The sequence below is a fragment of the Rousettus aegyptiacus genome, unplaced genomic scaffold, assembly GCF_014176215.1.
Source record: "Rousettus aegyptiacus isolate mRouAeg1 unplaced genomic scaffold, mRouAeg1.p scaffold_m13_p_1, whole genome shotgun sequence".
NCBI lineage: Eukaryota > Metazoa > Chordata > Mammalia > Chiroptera > Pteropodidae > Rousettus > Rousettus aegyptiacus.
This window is the reverse complement of record NW_023416284.1, coordinates 179,633,722-179,654,272: the sequence shown is the minus strand read 5'-3', so window position 1 is coordinate 179,654,272 and position 20,551 is coordinate 179,633,722. Positions and strand designations below refer to the sequence as shown.

Genomic DNA, 20,551 nt, shown 5'->3' with positions numbered 1-20,551 from the left:
AGTGCGCTGCAGCCGCACGGCTTTTTCTCCCCAGTCCTTGGCCTTGCTAAGTGTGTATCTACTTCCGTCCCCTCCGCCTGGAGTGCTCTGCCTCCAGCTTGTCACGTGGCCGCCTCCTCCTTGTCCTTCAGATCCCAGCATGTCAGCTGCTCAGAAGGACCTTCCTCTTGATCTCTAATGCTTATTTCATTTATTGCCCTTCTAGCCTTGATCCCATTCTGTAATTATTTTATATATTTGTTTGCTCGTTTATTTATTTATTTCTCTTATTCTCTTCCAGTAGTCTGTAATCTCCCCAGTGCCAGATACAGTGCCTCATATACAGTATACTCTCAATAAATATTTATTGAATAGTGAATGGATGAACCACAACATTCCCGAAAGAGCTAGGTTGGACACAACTTGTACATATTTAAATAACAGTGGCGTATTTCTGTTCTCAAAGTATTTTTGCATGACAAAGACAAAATAGAGGTAACTAAGGCTTATGTTTAGCTGGAATGTTGATTATATGGTTAAGGGGAGGTGCGGGAAGTTTGTATTAAGTCCTTTGGCTCTTATAAACTTGTTGAAAGGCATTTCAAACATGCCATGTTAGCGCATAGTAATGTGTCTCGATTTGATTATCATAATGAAGTTATACATAAAATGCTTTGCTTCTTACCTATAAGTAACATATAAAATGGATATAAATTCTTCAGTAACTTACTTGATTGACATTTCCTCTTAGGCTTTGTTATTGTCGCCTTTTAATTTTTATACTTTACCTTTTATTATTGTGTTTAACATTGTCACTCTCTTCACCTGCTATAACATTTTTATTGATCCTTAAGAAACTTTTTTAGTTGCACTTACAGAATTTAATGTGTGGCATTTCTTAAATCTTTATGAATTTCTTTAACCTATGTCTTAATCTAGTGATAAAATGGCAGTAATTTTTTTATTCGTGTTAGGAATTGGAATATAATACATGTGACCACATCATGAGTTTATACCTTTTTATTTATTCTTTTTTGCTTGTGTTTCTTACTGCCATACAATCTGCCAGTTCAAAAATAGTGCACAAGCTTTGCCAACAGTAAGAATGAAATCGCAACTGCACTTTTATTTCCCGTTTAAGGAACGATCAAGAAAAACGAAAATCCCAGGTCGTTTCTCTTCCTTCACCCCTTTCTTTCCTTGGAGCATTTAGGTTGGAAAGCGGTCAGGTGATCCGAGGGTGTGAGGTGGGGAGAAGGATTTGGGGAGGCAGGTCGGGGTGGTGGATCTTTAAGAAGAATTTCTCCTCCCCACAGCCCGCCAGCTCACTCTTTGCCCTTGACCTTGGGAGGGGAGGGGCGGCCTCCAGCGATTAACCCTGCTTCGTCCTCCATTTAAATTGCGTGACTTGAGATCCAGCACGATTAAACTCAGAAAAACAATATTACACCAGAGAGGAAGGCATAGTAAGAATTGTAGAGCAACGCAGTGTTTTGAACACTGACTAGGTTCACCAAATGGTTGATCCTATAAATTAACTCAACATGTAGAAACTTATGGATTGTATTTCCTATAGGAAACTCTCGGGCTTTATATATACATTGTTGAGAGACATACCCTGTACTCGATCTCTTTTGCCAGCAGGTAGCATGTGTCACGAAGTTATGACCCCTCACCCAAATACGAAGCACTTCAAAAGGAGATAGGGTGGTAATTTTCTTCCATCTCCTCACCCTATTACACACACACACACACACACACACACACACACACACACAGAGTTATACATGCTCTTCTACACGGAAGGTAGCATACTATATACTCCTCTGCCCCTTCTTTTTCTCAGTTAAGGGTTTATCTTGGAGATTGGTCTATATCAATATACGAAGAGACTCAAAATTTTCCATACACAGCAGTCCACTGTGCAACGGTGCCATCGTTTATCTAACTGACACCCTGTCGATGGGTGTTAAGTTAGGTGGTCTCAGTCTTCTGTTCTTACAAACAGTGCTGCAGGGAACAAACGTCCATGTAGCACCATGCCTGTGTGCTGTATGTCGGAGGGCATGGGCCCTTGTAATTTGACAGTTGTCACTAAGTTTCCTCCTTAGAAGTGGCCCTGTCGATACGACCAGGACCAGGCTGATAAGGGTGCCTGTCTCCCCACCCATCTGACGGATGAAAAACACCCTTTCTCAGTAGTTTCACTGTGCATATCTCTCAGTCTGAGTGGTGTTAGGCATCATTTCATGTATTTTAGAGGCGTTATGTTCCTTTTCCTAAGAACTTTGTGTGAAGACCATTGCTCCTTTTTCCATAACGTTGGTATTTCTCTCACTGATTTGTAAGAGATGATTGCATATTGGTAACATTAGCACTTAATCCGTGCTAAGGGTTGAAATTTTCTTTTTCCAATTTATTCTTATGTTTTATTATCTGTTAGGACTAGGTCTCACTGCTCTTCTCTTTATATACTTTTCCTAATTCTTGTTTATTCTTCTATATGAACTTGAATTTCAGTTTGAGAAGAATTAAAAGGTCAATGATCATTATCATCATTGCTTTTAATTTTTTTTATTAATGCTTTTTCTTGTTTTTATTATTTTAATGAATAGACTTTAAGTAGAATCTACTAGCATAATCTGACACTGGAACATTGTGTTTGATCCCTGGCTTTTCTCAGATGTTAAAAATTGGGCATTAGTACTTTGTACTTTTAGATAAGAGAACACAGGAAAGAATTAAGGCTCAAAGATTGCTCTCTGAATAATCCCATGTTTTCTAGTAAGCAGCAGCCCGCGTGATATTTTAGAGTCCTACGTATTAGTTTTTTCTAATACTGTATAAATACAGAGATTTTTTTTCACCCAACAAAAAATATTAGTCACTTTTTTAGTAAAAGTTGGTTCTCTCACTTGCAGGGCGGCTTATGGTGTTTCGGAGGAAACGGACTTCCTTATGCTGAGAGCTTTGGAGAAGTCCCTTCGGCTGCAGTGGAAATGTTCTGCTTAGACGCTTTGGTAAAACATTCCGAGGTAACTTACGTTGTCAAATGTGCTTTGCGTCTATGATCACATTGAAAAAATTATACAAGTTCATTCAGGGGATAGTATCCTTGTTTATTAAAAAAAGGCAAAAGCTTTTGGCTTGTTTTTAAATTTCTTCTTTTCCCCCCATTTAGTTGTTCATATTGATTGATAATCATGATTTAACAACATTATATGAATTTCATTTTTGCTAAGTATTTCTAAAAATAGATTTAATCTTAATTGCACATAAAGCAATCTGTCATTTACATACAGCATTTACCTTTGAGTTATGCTGTCTGCCACTGTCTTTCTCAGATCATTTTTACAAATAGTTATTAGGTAGTTAATTTCATTTGAAATATCTGTCAAAAGATATGTCAAGATAGGAAAAGAGGAAATATTTGAATAACCACATTTTAACCATAGCATGTATCAATGATTTTTAAACTTTTCAGCATTGTGGTAACTTTTCTAACAAATTTTGTGGTGCTCAAACATCAATGCATAAAAATTCCTTAGGAATCATTAAAAATGCACATTTCCTGTTCACCTCTAGCAATTTTAATTATTGAATGTGGGGTGGAGCCCGGGAATTGGCATATGTCACAGGGCCACAGGCCTCCCTGGCGAGGCCGCTGCAGGTTGTTCCTCCCACATCGTGAGAAACGTCATCCCAGAGATTTCAACACTCCAGTTTAGTCTGGGGACTATTAGACACGGCTCAAAAGCTTGTTGCCCTCTGGTCATCTTTAGTTCCCACCTGTGGAACTGGGAATCGGGCACAGAGCAGTTGGTCTGTAGTGTTGGACTACAGAAGGGAATGTGGGGCAGCCAGCTCGAGTTTCCGTGACTTAACAGCCCGTGGCTGAAGCAGTAGATGTATTAAGTAGAAAGTCCAGTACATGGACCATAATAGGGACTTTTCCAGAAGTCTCTCAAGTTATTACATGTCTGAACGTATGTCTAAGATGCATACTTTCAAATGCATGTGAAACAAGGTAAAATTTAATAAAAATTTAGAGAATAATAATTGCTGCATATGTGTGACATGTTGTCATGCCAGTGAGTAAAACTAGTGATAGGAAGAGGCAAGGCCACGCCGGTGACCTTGGCAGACCGTAATGACTTGTTGGTCAGTTCTGTCCCCTACCTTACCTTAATACACATATTTCCTTTGGCTTTCTTTTATCTCTTTTCTCATTAAAAATTCATATCCCTTTTTCTTTCTTTTTATTTTTACTCGATCTTTCTCTTAAAAAAATATTTTTCACCTCCTAAGTTTGGGCCATCCCCATACCTATGGGCTTGCGTGGGGCAGATGTTACTTATCTCTGTGAGAGTTCCTGGGGCAGGTTTCTCAAGGGTAGAGAACCGTTTTAAGATAATTTTAAGCCCATCAAATAACTACTGTACATTGAATCAATTCTGTAATAATGACATTGTTGGTTATATCCGACCAAGAGCTAAATAGAACATTGTGAATGAAAATTTCAGAAGTCCTGGCAAGATATAACTTCTTTCTTTCAGTGATTTTGAAACACTTCTGAGGCAGAGAGGGCTTTGTGTATTTGTTTGCATAAGCAGAGTTTCGGGTGTCTCTCTGGGTCTCTGTCTTTGAGCAGGAGCCACCCAGCTGCCCCATCAGCATGTTGTGTCACCTGGTTAGTGAATTCGTACAACGTAAAGTGAGCTGTCATTAATTTATTGTACTAGATATCCACACATTGTGATAAAATTGAAGCAAATGGAGGCTTGCAACTGCTCCAGAGGCTGTACCAACTTCACAAGGACTGCCCTAAAGTACAGAGAAATATAATGCGTATCATTGGAAATATGGCTTTGAATGAACATCTTCATTCTCCTATAGTTCAATCAGGTAACGACTTTATGTACTGAGTATTTTGGATCTTGTCCTTTGTTCTCCTACCTCCGCCCAACATGATACATTAATTTTTCAGTAGAGTAAAGACTGTTTTGAGTTAGTTATGGGTCCTTAGAACACCTGTTTTAGTGATGCAAGGAATCGCTTGAGATAGGTGGACAATCCACACCTAAGATAATCAGTGTGTGGACAGTTACAGGAGAGCAGTTTCTGCTGATGACCATCTAATAGTTTATATCTTTGATATGGATCATTTTTAGAGACCAAGATCTGGGTGCTAAGTGTGCTTGTTGCTCCTGAGGTGGCTTTGTTCTTGGCTTTTTTAGTGGAAAAAGCTAGAGGATATATACAATATACATGCACAAACATACGCATAAGTACACACACACGTATGCGCACATGTACAGCTGACACTTGAATGTCTCGGGCTTGGACTGCACAGGCTCACTTACGCGCGGATGTTTGTCAGCGGGCACCTGTGCTGTTCTAGGTCGCGGCCGGGGTCCGCAGGTGCAGAGGGCCGACTGTGCGTTGATCTGCGCCATTTTATACAGGGGACTTGGGCATCTGCGGATTTTGGTATCTGCTAGCGGTCCTGGAACTGAACCCCCGCAGACACTGAGGGACAGCTTAAACTGGGGGGGAGTCAAAAGTTTTATGCAGGTTTTCAGCTCTATGGGGAGTCAGCACCCCTGACCTCTTTGTTGTTCAGGGGTCAACTGCACGTGCATATGTTCATGCATACACACGTTAGAAGTTAGGAATTTCCATGTAAGTGTCTTGATCAGAAGAGGGCTCAGCAAACTTCTCTAAAGGACCATTTATTCTGGGTTTTATTTGTTCATCTTTTTATAGATTCTTAAAGTGGAAACTTAGATTACTGATTTTAACCCTTTTTCTTGTTTCAGTTGTATATTGCTGTGTATCAACCCCCCCCCCAAAAAAAAAAAAATCTCAGTGGTTAAAACAGCAGCCATGTGTTTTGCTCATGAATCTGAAATTAGAGCAAGGTTGAGTAGGGATGCTTTATATCTGCTCTCTGCAACGTCAGCTGGGGCCGCTCAGCGGTGGGACAGAGCATCTGTCCTGCTTCCAAGATCGCTTGCTCAAAGGGCTTGTAAACTGTTACTGGCCACTGGCGTGGAGCTCAGCGGGGCAGGGCCATTGGCGCCTTTCCACTTGAGCCTTTCCATGTGGCTTAGGCTTCCTCAAAGAATGATGGTTGGGTCCCAAGGGCAAATGCCCTGAGAGAAAGCCAGGTATAAGCTCTTTTGTCTGTTATGATCTAGCCCTGGAAGTAACTTCTGCCTGTACTCTTTATCGATGAGGAGCTGGTCACTAAGGCTGGCCCATGGTCAATGGGAGGGGGATTATGGGGGTACCTCTTCACCTTTTGATGATAATAGCGTCAAAGAATTTGAAGACGTATTTTAAAATCACTACAAATTGCTAATACAGATATTTAAAGCTACAAATTTTCTCTAACCTGTTTTAGATGCAGACCTCAAATTTTTGTTATTTTGTGTTTTAATCATTATTCAGTTTGAAATGTTTTCTAATTTTCCTTGTGATTTCTTCTTTGCCTTATGGGTTATTTTAAAATGTGTTCTGTAATTTACAAGGCTTAAGGGTTTCCTAGGTTTCGTATGTCTCTGATTTCTAATTTAATATTCCGTGTCTTCAGAGAACATACCCTGTGTTTTAATCTTTGGAAAGTTACTGAGACTCAGTTGATGGGCTGCCTTACGGTCTGTCTTGGTGAGTGTTCTGTGTGGACTTGGATAAGTGTAAGTGTGTGTAGTGTTAAGTGAAGTGCTCTGTAAACAACACTTAAACCACGTTGGCCGATGCTATTTCTCAAATCTGCTCTAGATCTTTCCTGAGTTTTGTCTAGTGCTGTGAATTACTAAGAGATGATTAAATTCTTGAGCTGTGATTGTGAATTTGTCTGTTTCTCCCTTTAGTTCTGTTAGGTTTTTCTTCCTGTGAAGTGTTCATTTTTTATAATCACTGGCATACTTCTTTAAGTCTACTTTGTCTGATATCGAAATAGTCGCATTGGTTTTTTTCTCATGCTTGCTGTTTGCATTGCGTATCTTTTATCTTTTTCCTCCTTTTGCTTTCATTTTTCTGTGACTTTAAAAAGACATCTTTTATTGACAGTGCATAGTTGGATCTTTTTTCTTAATCCAGTTTGACAATCTTTCTCTTTTAATTATTTAGCCTCTTTACATCTAATGGAATCATCGTCGTCGTTTGGTCGTGTCTGTCATCTCGCTCTTGTTTTCTGTTTGCCCGCTCTGATTTCTTTCTTTTTTCCTCTTTTCCCGGCTTTTTTTTTTTTGGAAAGGGGATTTACTTGACTATTTTTGCATACTATTTCTTTTCTTCTTTTGGTTTTTTATACAATAGTTTTGGTATTTTTTTTTTTAATGGTTGTATCCTTATCAGTCTGCCTTGAATTAGTTTTATAATACATCACATATAATGTGAGATCCTTGCAACAATGTAATTCACTTTGCATCCCCTGCCACCCTTGTGGTATTGTGATATTTCACTCCTGCACTGTTAGGGATATCATGATACATCGTTATTTTTGTTTTAACATTCAGATGATATTTAAAGAATATAAGAAACAGTTTTTTTCTACATATTTGTAGTAACATCTGGTATTCTTTCTTCTATGTATCTAAAGCCTATCCGATGTTAGTTCCCTTGAGCCTAAACATCTGGGTCTGCTTGCAGCAAGTTCTCTGACCTTCCATTTTCTGAAAATGCATTATTTCATCTTTATTTTATTATCCAGGGAAAGACGTTTCCTGTGGGTAAATGGTCGTGTAGGTAGCGCTTCGTCAGCCTTCATCCTCTCCTGGCACCGTTGTCGGATGAGAAGTCTCTCCTGATACCACTTTTGTTCTCCTGCATGTAGTGTGTCTTTTTTCTTTGGCTTCTTTTAAGGTTTTTATGTTTGCTATTCAGCAGTTAGACTGCGAAGTGCCTAGGTGTCTTTTTTTATATTTATCCTGCACAGGGGCCGCTGAGCTGACCGAATCTGTGGGTTGATGTTCTGGATCAAATTTGGAAACTTTCCAGCCAGTATTCTTCAAAAGCTTTTTCTGTCCTTTTTCTCTTTCTTCTCCTTCTGGAACTTTAGTTATGTTTATTAGATCACTTGATTCCATTCCACAGGTCATTTGAGACTGTGTTCGCTTCTTTTCAAAAACTTTTTTCTCTCTGTGCTTTGGATGATTTCTATTTTCATTTTCACTGAAGGGGTAGAGAATTGATAAAATTCTGTATTTTAAAAAAACAACACCACCACCCTACTTCTAACTGAAACCTTCCTTTAATAGAAGCCCAGTCCTCTTGGGTGGTTTCAGTCTCTACCAGACAGCTCACTAAACACCTTGGCCTCTCTGTCTCTCTTCCTTGACCTTCTCATTTTTTTTTTGACCTCCTTCTCTGGTCCCAAGTTGTCCGGTACTCGCTGCCATGCTATACCTTGGACCTGGTCATTTCCCGAAACTACTTCACCTAAAAAAGTAGCAATTCGCCTGAGTCCATCGTCCTCTCACTCAAGCTTGTTTTTGCATCTGCTCCCAGTGAGCGGTTTTCCTCTCTGCCGGAATCTGCTGTCCCCTGACCGCCCTGCTTTCTCCCAGCCATTGGTCCTCTTTATTCTTTTAATTTTAAAGCCCCTAGACTAATTTCTAAAAACTGTCAAACTTGTCACCATGTCATTAAGTAAGGTGCACCAAGACGATGTAGAAAACAAGACTCACCAGATCGAATGTGAAAGGTGAGGAGCACCTGAAAACGTTTAGGCGTGTGATGCCGATGCTGGTAACAGTCAGGATATTGTCATAATGTCAAAACCTAAGGGTCGCATTTTGTATTATTAAAAATCCAATCAAAATCCTGCTTAATACAAGAAACATGAGGACATGTTTGTGCTCCCGTGTTACATTGAGAAATACAACTTGTATGTCACCACGACAGTGTAGTCATTAAGAGAAGGGAACAACTCACAACCCAGTTTTCTTCATGTCTGTACCTCCTTCTATTAAGTTAAACCATGAACTTGTACTGGAAACCTTAGTTCTCACTCATTGCCAACTATGAGTCCTCTTTATGCTTTACTTCCCTCCCGCTGCAGCGTAGTTTCCATCATCTCAGTAATGTTTTTGCCCGTGCCCTAGAAATCTCTTTCCCTTTTACCCTTCTGACACACCTTTGGTTAAGACCTCAACACTAGGAAAAACTTGCTCATCTGCTTTTGCTATGGCTGAGCATAGAGTCACTGCAGATTGGTTGTCACTGTGTTTATCAGATTGGCAGGTTAAAGGCCATCGCGGCTCCCACATCCTCCAGTTAACGTTCCCAGCAGCGACCTTGTTAAACCTTCTCCACCGCTCAAACTTTTCGGTTCCCCTATGTGCAGCAGGTGGCCCCCCCGACTTCGGCGAGCCGGTCGAACCCTTTCCCCTCTGTATGACAGTCTGAGCGATAAGTGCCGCATTCAGGTGGTGTGTCCCTTCCTCCAGGCTGGGTCTCCATACTGGCAGAAGCAATGAAGTCTCAGGACATCATGGAGGCCTCGCATGCCGCCAGAACCCTGGCTAACCTAGACCGAGAGACCGTGCGGGAAAAATACCAGGACGGCGTGTACGTGCTGCACCCCCAGTACCGCACAAGGTACGGCAGGCCGCCTCGTCCCCGTGGGAGGCCTTACCGTTTCCATTTAGTTCTGCACATTTAGATAAGTCAGATACCTTATTTACTGAAACAGTTTGTCCACAATAACCTCAGAAGAATTGGCAGACTCGCAGGAGTACAGAACTGGCTAAACGATCAGGGTTATTTTACGCCAGGGACTTATGTTCAGTAAGGTTCATGCTCTTTTATAACTTGTCACACGTACACTCTGTATGCATGTTTCTTTGTTTCGCGGCATTTTCACGTAGATCTGACCTGATGTGGATTGCGGAGGTCGGTCTGGGCGGGAAGGGATAGGACAGGCAATCAGATTAGCCTGGGTCTAGACCTCAGGGGACTGGAGCGGGTTTCTGTCAGGTATGAAAGCAGGCCCCGGAGCGGGTAGCTTGTAGTGAACTTGACTCGTGTTCCCCGTCACAGTTGTGTCATTGCTGAGACAGAACAGAAAGGACGCAGTAAAAAAGTCACATGTATCTTGGATTTTCGGTGTGCACTTTAAAATAATAGCTCAGAAAATAGCACCTTTTTTTTTTAATTTGAAAAATGGATTGTCCGGTTAATTTCAATTTATAAATAAAATACAGTATTCTATATGTGTAGCATAAATGTATGCTATAAATAGCTTCAAGTAATATACTGTTTACTTATTTATTAAATGTCATATCCGAAGAAAGAATATGTTCTTTTAAAATATCATTTGTTCTGGTCGTGGTTCCATAGTGTAGCGGTTAGCACGTCTGCTTTACACGCAGAAGGTCCTGGGTTCATGCCCCAGAGGAGCCACAGTCCATGGCCTATGGCCATGCCACCCTGAACAAGCCCAATGTCTGATCTTGGAAGCTAAGCAGGGTCGGGCCTGGTTTGTACTTGGATGGGAGACCACCTAGAAGACCAGGTGCTGTAGGCATAAAAAATAATAAATATTATTCTATTTTTGATAAGTATTATCCTTGAATCCAAAGCATTATCCAAATTTGTGAAAATCTCTCATGGATGCTGATTTTAAAACTATACTAATGTGGTCTTCTTTAACATTTCAAATGCTTTTACTGATCTGTGAGATGTTCTCATGGACATCTTTGGAGGGTCATCCGACGTGACAGCTGTCACGTCATTGATTTGGTTGGGCGCCCTGGCTAGATATGTCTCCGTTTTCAGAGAGCAGTGAGCACTGTGCATGTCTTGGCCAAAATTCCTTAGGATTTTTTTTAGCAAACCTGTGCTTGTAAAGCTTCCCTGATTTTTAATTTCGTGTCATATAAACCCGCTAAGCACCGTGTACAGAGAGTGCTGTGTCGATCGTCATCAAAACAGTAACATGTTTGTTCTGCTTCCCCCGTGTAGTCAGCCCATTAAAGCCGACGTCCTTTTTGTTCACGGCCTGATGGGGGCGGCATTCAAGACGTGGCGCCAGCAGGACAATGACCAGGTTCTAAATGACCAGGTTTCAGAGGACGAAAGCAGGTACACAGCGTGTTGGCCCAAGGTAAGGGCGCGGCCGGCCCTGGCTGGCCAGCGGCACCACCGCACACTGCCGTGTCCCTGGCCGTTGGGGCCTCATCGCGACTTGCTTATTCGTCTCTTCTGTGCTGGGATCTTTTTTCCATGCAGTTCTTTCCCTTCGGGACACTCGTGGTGTGTTACGTGAACAGCTGGGCTTGTCCCCCTGTGTAGTGTAATTTAGGGCACAGTCTGTATTCCTAAAAGAGTATTCTAGTAAGTGAAAAACAGGCAAGGGCCAGTAATCATTCACTTCATTAAAAATGTAATAAAATAAATAATACATTCAGAATAGTTGGCTCGTTCTGTGACGTTAATAATTATAAAAATAGAAAGACTGAGGAATACTTTGGATTTTTTTGACATTATTTCTTCATGAGAGCCTTAACCCTGGGGTGAAGTCATTGACTTGATCTAAAGCTCAGTGAAAATTGATGCTGCGACTCTGTGTTATAGCGTCCAAAGCTTTGTCCCACTCACTGCTGCTGATTCCCCTTCACGAAGGCGTATCAAGCAGAAAGAACAGTCTGTGCTCTCTGGTGACAGGGAAGTAGGGAGACGACAGCAGGTCGCGGACCCAGAGACAGAACCGCGCCTGTCGTTAGTGTCTCTGAGTCCTGAGGCCCAGTCCCTGACCACGGCACGTGCGGTCTGTCCCTGACCACGGCACACGCGGTCTGTCCCTGACCACGGCACACGCGGTCTGTCCCTGACCACGGCACACGCGGTCTGTCCCTGACCACTGTGCACACAGTCTGTCCCTGACGACCGCACGCGCGGTCTGTCCCTGACCACGGCACACGTGGTCTGTCCCTGACCAGTATACACGCAGTCTGTCCCTGACCACAGCACACACACGGTCTGTCCCTGACGACCGCACACGCAGTCTGTCCCTGACCACGGCACGCGCGGTCTGCCCCTGACCACGGCACACGCGGTCTGTCCCTGACGACCGCACACGCGGTCTGTCCCTGACCACGACACACACGGTCTGTCCCTGACCACGGCACGCGCGGTCTGTCCCTGACCACGGCACGCGCGGTCTGTCCCTGACCACGACACACACTCTGTCCCTGATGACCGCACGTGCGGTCTGTCCCAAGAGCACAGCTTTCCGTGGAATACTTTCAGAAAGCCGATTTGATCTAGACTCCAGAGACAGGCCCTGCTTTTGGCTATCGCAGATTAAAATTGAGAACATTCTCTTGAAACCCGTATTGGGCTTATGCTGTAAATATCGATCCCACCTTGTGACCAGAGACATAAAAAGATAAAATGCTGAAATGGTTTTTCTAGTCACTTTTATACTTTATTGCACTGTGATCTTTAACTTAGTCATCAGTATTGCAAGAGCCCTTTAGTTACGAATTTTAATTACTAGGAAATAATTAGGGCAGTGGAAATTTATGTATGTTCTTTTATACCTTTAATTTTACATAGACGTGGTTAGCAAGAGACTGTCCCACTCTCCGAATCATATCTGTGGAGTACGACACCAGCCTGAGCGACTGGAGGGCAAGGTGCCCGATGGAAAGGTAACGAGAAGCTTCGGGAGGGCGAGGGCCCAGGCCACAAGGGGGCCTCTGGGGTGCAGGGGAGTCTTATCTTTGGATGCCACAGACAGGATTTTCTTATGAAAAACAAACCTGACCTTCTTATCTTTCTGGGAGGAGTTAGCTATAAATAAATGTTTGAAAGTCACTTACTGCGAATTCTGATGCTAATAGCTTTCTGGTATTTCTGAGTAACAAACCAAAGTGACGAAAGCTTAATCCTCGCAGCATAAATACAAACAATGGCTAAATGGCAATGACAACTGGCTTGATAAACTTATAAAAGAGACATGTTCTCATTGTCAGGCTATGTAATAAGAAATGACACGTGTCCTAAGAGGTGGTGGCAGTTGGTGGGAGACCTAAGTTGGACCTGAGAAAATTGCCAGCCACATATCATATGCTCAGACAATGCTTGTTTAGTGAAGGAACAGCTCCTTTGGGGCTTGAGATATTCCCAGCTATCTCACCGTGACTGTTGGAAGGAGGGAACAAGCAATTGCAGGGATCAGGCAGAGAGAACAGGGAGTATCCCTGACCTTAAATGCAGCCTTGGTCCAGCACACACAGGTTCTTGCCCTAAAAAGTGGGTAGCAAAATTTGGTGGCGGGCCAGTAGCCTCCTGTCATGCCTGCTGTTTCGTTTCGTTCAGAAAGTCCATCGCGTTCCGGAGCAACGAGCTTCTCAGGAAGCTTCGAGCGGCCGGTGTCGGGGACAGGCCGGTGATCTGGGTGTCGCACAGCATGGGCGGTGAGTGCGTTTCATTCTGGGTTGCGGGCGGCGAGGGCGTTGTCAGCCCTCGGGGCTGACCTGAGGCATCGCAGCTGTTTTACTTCATGGTGACCCTTTTCCCTCCTAGTTTTTAAGTTACTACTCTCTTTCCATGCTATTTCTTTTTCTAGAAGGAGACAACTAGTAACAAACCATATAAAAGGGGTGTGAGTTTGACAACTTAATGAATAAACATCAGAAGCAGTCCGTGGCTTATACAACCCGGCCTGTATCAATCCCTCGACATTCCTGGAGGGTCACAGGGCTCCCCTTTCTTCCTTGCACCCCAGCCATTGCAGAGTCCATTGTTCTGATGCCCACACCGCAGCCCCTTCGTGCCTGCTTCCCCGGCCCCTCAGGCGTTGCTCTGCGGGTCCCCGTGCTCGCTTGCTAAACGACGTCTGCTCCTCCTGGCCCTCTCTCCAGTCCAGCTCTAAATTCTCAGCACCCACCCAGAGGGTCTCCTGCAGCCTCTGCCTCATTTCTCTGGTGAAGCTCAGGGCTGCTGGCCGAGTCCAAGTGTTTCGCTGAGAGAAAGCTAGATGTCACCTTTTGTGTCCTCAGAGACCCCGTGTCACCATCTGTGTGACCTTCGTGTTTCACACTGGCTCCAGGCCGGGTGCGGGGAGGCGGGGGCCTGTCTAGGTGCGGTTTCCCATAGAAGCTTTTTCCCGTGGTGGATGAGTCTTACGGGACTGCGTGTGTCTTGACGCTGGTCCGGTCCTGTGGCGTGGGCGTCCGAGGGCCGTCGGGGGCAGGTCGGGGGTGCCGGCTGCTGCGTAGTTGCTTCATTGATGGGCACCAGTACGGCGGCGCCTGATGCTCCTCCTGTGGGACAGCACAGCCTGCGATACTCGGTCTAGAACTTTACTTGTTTATGGGTAAGGCTGAGGCTCTAGGCTAGAGGACGAGTGTCATTATCAAGTGTTACTGTTTTAAGGCCTCGTTTATTGGATGACACAGAACTATTGTGTAAACTTTCTAAAGAAAGCGTCTCTCCATATTTCTTGTTTTGCCTTTTTTGGGGGGGAGGAGGGCAGGGGTGCAGTTAAGAACAATAGAGGGAAGAAAAATAGCCTTGGCGCCGTTCTCCTCCTCCTCTGTGACTAGGTCTTCTTGTCAAAAAGATGCTGCTGGAAGCCTCCCGGAAGCCGGAGCTGAGCACGGTCATCAGCAACACCAGGGGGATGGTCTTCTACAGCGTCCCGCACCGCGGGTCGCACCTGGCCGAGTTCTCGGTCAACGTGCGCTACCTGCTCTTCCCCTCGCTGGAAGTCAAGGAGCTCAGCAAGGGTAACGCTCCTCCCAGAGGGAGCTGGGGTCGTCTCAGCTACGGAGGGGAAGGAGGCACTTTCTAACGGGACTGTGTTATCTCATTATTTGTATATGAATCGTGTTTAGACTGTCACGAAAAATTTTTAGTTTGGACTTTTTCTTTGGCACCTTCCCTTTCTGTTCTTAAGCCATTGGTTCAAATATAAAATTATTTAAAAACTTAAAAGTAGTCTTACCGGAGTTTTCATGAGTTTGGAAAATCAACTGTTAAAATATACACAAGCTTTTAAGATTTTCAGCGTATTAACTATAAAGCACTATGTATTTGATTAGTAAGCGTTCTTTTTTAGAATAACCATTCATCAGAATTTGGGGCCTCTGGCCTGAGCCTTAATATGGCAGTTTTTTTGTTTTTTGGGTTTTTTTTTTGCTAGCCTTTCTGTGTGTTCTGCTTTATCTTCTAAACCTTTTGTTAAATTTTATTTCCCATTAGCTCTTCCTTGTTCTTTGGTACATTGTCTTTTGAAATCATTCTTTGAAGATACTAATTAGGGGATTTTTAAAAAGCACCTCTCTGCTTCTTCACTGAGTTCTCTCTCCTCCAAGCTTGGGTTGCGTTTGCTGTTGGGTCTGTCTCTTTTAGGTCGCAGGCTTTCCTCGAATAGCGGGTGCGTCTTGGTTGTCCTTTCATAGTTGAGGCTGCGGGACAGAGAGTGGTGGGCACACTGGGGACCCCCGAGACCCACATGCTTGCGTCCTCTCCACCTGAGGCTGCCTCTCAGTTCTCAGTGGTTTTAGCTTTTTACTCACCTTCAAGGCTTCCTAGGCATTAGATAAAATAAGCCACCATCTTGAATCAGAACCCTCATTTCCCCTCTAAATTTAGAAGGTTAATGCATTTTTAAAAATGAATTGGATTAAAAGAACTTGCCATAATCTTGTTCTCTATAATTTTACAGATTCTCCTGCACTTAAAACACTACAGGATGATTTTCTGAAGTTTGCTAAAGACAAAAACTTCCAGGTGCTGAATTTTGTAGAAACACTACCAACTTCCATTGGTAGTATGATCAAACTGCACGTGGTGCCCGTGGAATCAGCAGGTACTCGCTCGTTTGAAACTTGTTGGCCATTAGATGCCGGGTTGGTGGCACCTAGCATTTAATCATTAATGTCAGCTCGTATATTCAGTTTTTCAGTTTTAGGAGATTTTTATGAAGATCTAGATTCCATTTATTAATTTCAGCCATAGATAAAATTTCTCTGTAAACATGTAACTTGGGCATTACCCCTCTCTTCCATTTAACTGATTAGATGATAAGGGTTAATTGGCTAACTCTAAATTAGCCATCAGCATTGAACTTTGTTGTATTAAGGTGAGAATATAAATACAAAGCCCTTCTGTCAGCTAGACTAAAAGGGGCATTTCACCTAAAGACATAATTGCATGTAGAAACCTCAGAAAAAAATCAACTAAAGAACTTTAGTAAATATGTGGAAGAAAAATGAGAAATATTTAAGCAACTAAGATTTCGATGGAAAACAGCCAGTGTTAAAAGTGCAGTCTCTTCTCAATCCTGAAGTTGAGGGGAATGACCGGTACCTGCTACTTCGGTATGTATTATAGGCTCTCAGGGGGCGGGGCCCAAGTCTTGGTTCTTTCCTTGAGTGCACCCTGCGCTTTAGGCACCCCACACCTTTTACTCCCTGGAACTCAGCATGCTTGCCAGACCCTTTTCTGATCCCCCCTGAGGCTGGGTTAGGTGCCGTCTGGTGGTGCTCAACCACGCAGAGAGCTCCTTGCAGCCACAGACAGTGTGTATCTGGAGCGCCTTCCAGATGGTTCTTTGGTATGCATAATAAGTTTTGTCCTGACCTCATTATATTATTATCTAAATAAAATGTCAAAGACTTAGTATTCTGTAGTGGAACCCAAAGAGGCTTCGTCTCACAGCCATACGTCACAGGGTGCGGAGTTACTATGTAGTAGTTGAAGGACTTGAAGAGGTCGAGGAACGGCTGCTGGGTGTTAAAAAAGAAAACCAAAAACTGGAAGCTAAAAGCAAAGTTAGTCCTGTGGCCGAGCTGCTCGTAGTGACACGATTCTGTCTGCAGCTTCTTGGTGTCCCCAGCAGGCTCGTCTTCCTCCCTCACCTAGCTGGCGTCACGAGCACCTCTCGTCACTTCCGTCTCGGCGGCCCTGTGAGGCTCAAGCAAAGCTCTGAGGCACCAATCACCTCCCCTGGGGGGAGTGACCGCAGCGGTCTGGGTGTAGAACGGGTCCTCTGTGAGCCGTCCCACGCTTGTATCGGGACACGGAGCTCTTTAGCAAGTTTATAATATAAACCCTAGAAAAAGTGAAATAACTTAGAAATAACCTGCAAATGTATAAAAGTTTTGACGATAGTGCCCAGGCTCTGGTCACTGTTAAGAAGGCCAGAACACAAGAAAGAATTTACAAGAAGCATAAATTATTCCTCCTGAGAATCCATTCTGGTGTGATCAGACTTCAAGTTCCATTATCTTAAGTTCCTTATTATAACTGAATCAATATTTAGAACGACGCGTTTAGCATCTTTTAACATTAATGGGGGGAAGTTTACATTTTTATTTAGATTTTATTGACATTTTTGTTTCCTTCAGATTTAGGCATTGGAGATCTAATTCCTGTGGATGTTAACCATTTGAACATTTGTAAGCCAGAGAAAAAGGATGCTTTTTTGTACCAACGTACCTTACGATTCATCCGTGAAACGTTAGCCAAAGACCTTGAAAACTGAAAGTTGTCTTCCATTTCTTATATGTGAACACAGTGCAAGAAACTTGGCGTTCTCTTCCTCTTTCTAAGCAGTCATGCATACACACTCACAACACCATCGATACGGTCTGGAGTATGTTGCAGGCAACAATATTCTGTAAAGCACAAACAGAAGCGGCACTCAGAGAACGAAGGGCAGGCTGGATTCTTTTAACTTCTGTGTCTCTTACAATGTTGTCCCGGGTGACGTAGAGCAAGCTGCTATGGATAGAGATGCCTCCTGTCACCGGTAACTGTCTGTGGCTCATGCTGGAGGAGCACTGATGGCTTCTGAAGGGATAGCTGTCGTCAGCTCACCGTAAAAATGCCATTTGGGGAGTACCTAGAATGGAGAAAATGAACTAGAACATGAAAGATTCTGTTTCTGTTCTGGGTTTTGATGTCCTGTAAATGTTTTTAACCATCACAGAAAACCTTGGTCTAACATGTTAACTTTGTTAGACCTGCTCTCCTCCATGAGTCGGTTCCTCGTGTTTTATTTTCATACTGCTGGGGGCAAATACTTCTCCTTAAAAAAATTCCAGCTTATCGTAATTCTTTCCAGACTTTAGCTACCTATACTTGTAACTTTTCCCAGATAAAGTAGCTAATCCACTATTGATCAGGGTGTGAAACAAAACTATTGTAAATTGTTATATATGTTAGTACTTAGTATCAAGATTCTCAGATTCTTTTTAGCTAAATAAAATATACCTTTCCTTCTTGCTCATTTGGAAACGGTAGTAATTGAACTCCAGCGTGGGAGAAGTAGGACATCATGTTGATGACTTTTTCTTTTTAAATAACATTGAGATGTTAATTCGCATACCATAAAATTCACCCTTTAAAATGCACAGTTCATTGATTTTTAGTATATTTCTAGTATATTTACAGAGTTGTTCAGCCATCACCATTGTTTAATTTCAGAACATTTTATCGTCCCCCAAAATAACCTGTAACTATTAACCATCACTCCACGTCCTCTTGTTCCCGTCCCCAGCAAACACTAATCAGCTTTCCGTCTCTCTGGATTTGCCTGTTTTGAACATTTCATATAATGGAATCATACAATATGTGCCTCTCTGGGTCTCGCTTCCTCTTAGCATAATGTTCAAGGTTCATCCATGATGTAGCATTATTAGTGCGTCATTCCCTTTTATGGCCAAGTAATATTTCGCTGCATGGATATACCACATTCATTTATGCCTTCATCGAGTGATAGACATTTTTTGGCTGTTGTGCTGCTGTTAACACTGATGTACATTTTTTTGTGGGTGGGTTTATGCTGTTGATTCTCCTGGCTCTGTTCTAGGAGTGGAATTGCTGAATCACATTAAGCAGTCTGTTTACTAATTGGAAGGTGGACATTTGTAGAATGGCAGTCAAAGCTTAAAACGAGTACAGCCTCTGAGTGTAAACCCTACCAACATCTAATTGTTTAATTATGCAACAGCCTAACAAGTGAGTTAACTAGTTTATATATATATATATATATATATGCAGTGAACATGACAGTTAGCTAACACCAGCAAGTTAGCTAACAGTAGCACTAGTTAATGGGGTGCTGTGGGGAGAATGCGTAGATATGTTTGGTTTATTATCCGTTTCTTATGAACCATGGCAGATGATGAATGATTTCAGCCATGGTTTAACTTAAGGGTAACGGAATGAAACCACACTCTGCTAAACTCTCGACATAGCTGTGATCGCTGTGCTTTAAAGATAAGGTCTGGGAGAAAGATCTAATGTACTGTTAAACTAACTGTAGTGTTCGGGCAAGTCACTGAACATTTTTATTCTGTGAATTGACTGTGATGTACACAGGTTCACTTCATCAGTTTTGTGAGATGTAAGTCAGTAATGTTTTCAAATAATCACTGCCTGAAGAACACAAAGTATGAAAACATGTATTTGAAATATCTTTAAATTTAGACCATCAATAAAATGGTTCTCCTAGTTTAGTCAGCTTTGTTTAAATATCCTTTCTGGAAAAATTTCAGTGAACCTTTATATTGCCTCTCCCCTCAGTTGAAAAGTCACTTTAAATGATCTGTTTGAGAGGGAAGGAAACAATATAGGTGTTACAGAACACAGCACTGAAAGCAAGCTGTAAACAAAGCGAGGATGAGAATGAAAAGTCACTTATCCTAACTTCCACCCCTTTCACTTCTTACCGCATTCCTCCCAAACCTGCCGGATACATCGTTAACCCTAAATCTCAAAGGCACTGAGTTCCCTTTACCCCGCCCCCCGTGTCTCAATCAGATGTCACAACGGAAAGTGTCAAAATAAAAAACGGAGCCTCACCTTCCTTGACAGCGTCTTGGGGCCAGTAGCTGGGTGCGGCGGAGGGCGCAGGCCTTTGCCCGGTGATGGCGCTGGAGTGTGGTGGGCACCGGCGTTTACTTCCTACTGAGAAAAAGTGATTATATAGACTTCTTTTGAACTTGGTTCATATTCACAGTGCTCCTCCAATTCTATCTAATTCCTCAAGTGAGCTTTAGGCTCACCCTCCTGGATTTTCAGCCCTTTGTAATATCAAGTACACTGTATGATGTGGTGTTTTATTGACATTCAGTATAAAAATCATGTCCATGAAAAAATGTAAACGTGTTCAATAAATGTCACTTTAAAATACTACAACTGACTGTGCCCTTATATTGGATGTTGAACATTCCCCAAAGCAATCACTTAAAACTTGTTAGAAGTAAGCTTTATTAAAGGTGGCATTGTAAATTACCTTAATAAACCAGAAGATGTAGTTCAGTTTAATATCTAAGAAGTTTTCAAATTTAGAGTGAGTCATTCTTGTCACATTCCAGTTTCTTGTCTGCTTTCAGCTTGGCCTGGGAGTTTAGCACCTGGCCCCAGCATTGGGGAACACTCAGCTCGCTAGAACCTTTGAGTTTTAGTTTAATCCAGACTTCGTGTCAGGATGGTTAAGGCTAATGAGAGCCCTATGTGCACTGATTCCTAGGGCCGTTAAAGGGTGTGAATGCCCTCCCCATGCATAAAAGGCGTTTGTCGTACAGATGTCTGTAATCGAGAG

At 42.7% G+C, this 20,551-nt stretch overlaps 1 protein-coding gene and 1 pseudogene across 3 annotated transcripts in view; both read left to right on the top strand.

The window, feature by feature from the left end:
• The window catches only part of SERAC1 (serine active site containing 1), a 52,326-nt gene extending 32,184 nt beyond the window's left edge, over window positions 1-20,142 (top strand). For 2 of the 3 annotated variants that reach the window (XM_016162760.2, XM_016162757.2), the window contains 9 exons: window positions 2,901-3,014; window positions 4,722-4,884; window positions 9,435-9,585; window positions 10,951-11,092; window positions 12,547-12,641; window positions 13,312-13,409; window positions 14,541-14,723; window positions 15,665-15,808; window positions 17,349-20,142. In XM_016162760.2, coding sequence (XP_016018246.1) covers window positions 2,901-3,014; window positions 4,722-4,884; window positions 9,435-9,585; window positions 10,951-11,092; window positions 12,547-12,641; window positions 13,312-13,409; window positions 14,541-14,723; window positions 15,665-15,808; window positions 17,349-17,485 — 1,227 coding nt within the window. In that variant the 3' untranslated portion in view covers window positions 17,486-20,142. The remainder of the gene's footprint in view (window positions 1-2,900; window positions 3,015-4,721; window positions 4,885-9,434; window positions 9,586-10,950; window positions 11,093-12,546; window positions 12,642-13,311; window positions 13,410-14,540; window positions 14,724-15,664; window positions 15,809-17,348) is intronic. The other variant, XM_016162759.2, reaches the window with a different exon arrangement.
• LOC118604996 lies at window positions 10,399-10,513 on the top strand (annotated as a pseudogene).
• Window positions 20,143-20,551: the final 409 nt, after the last annotated feature.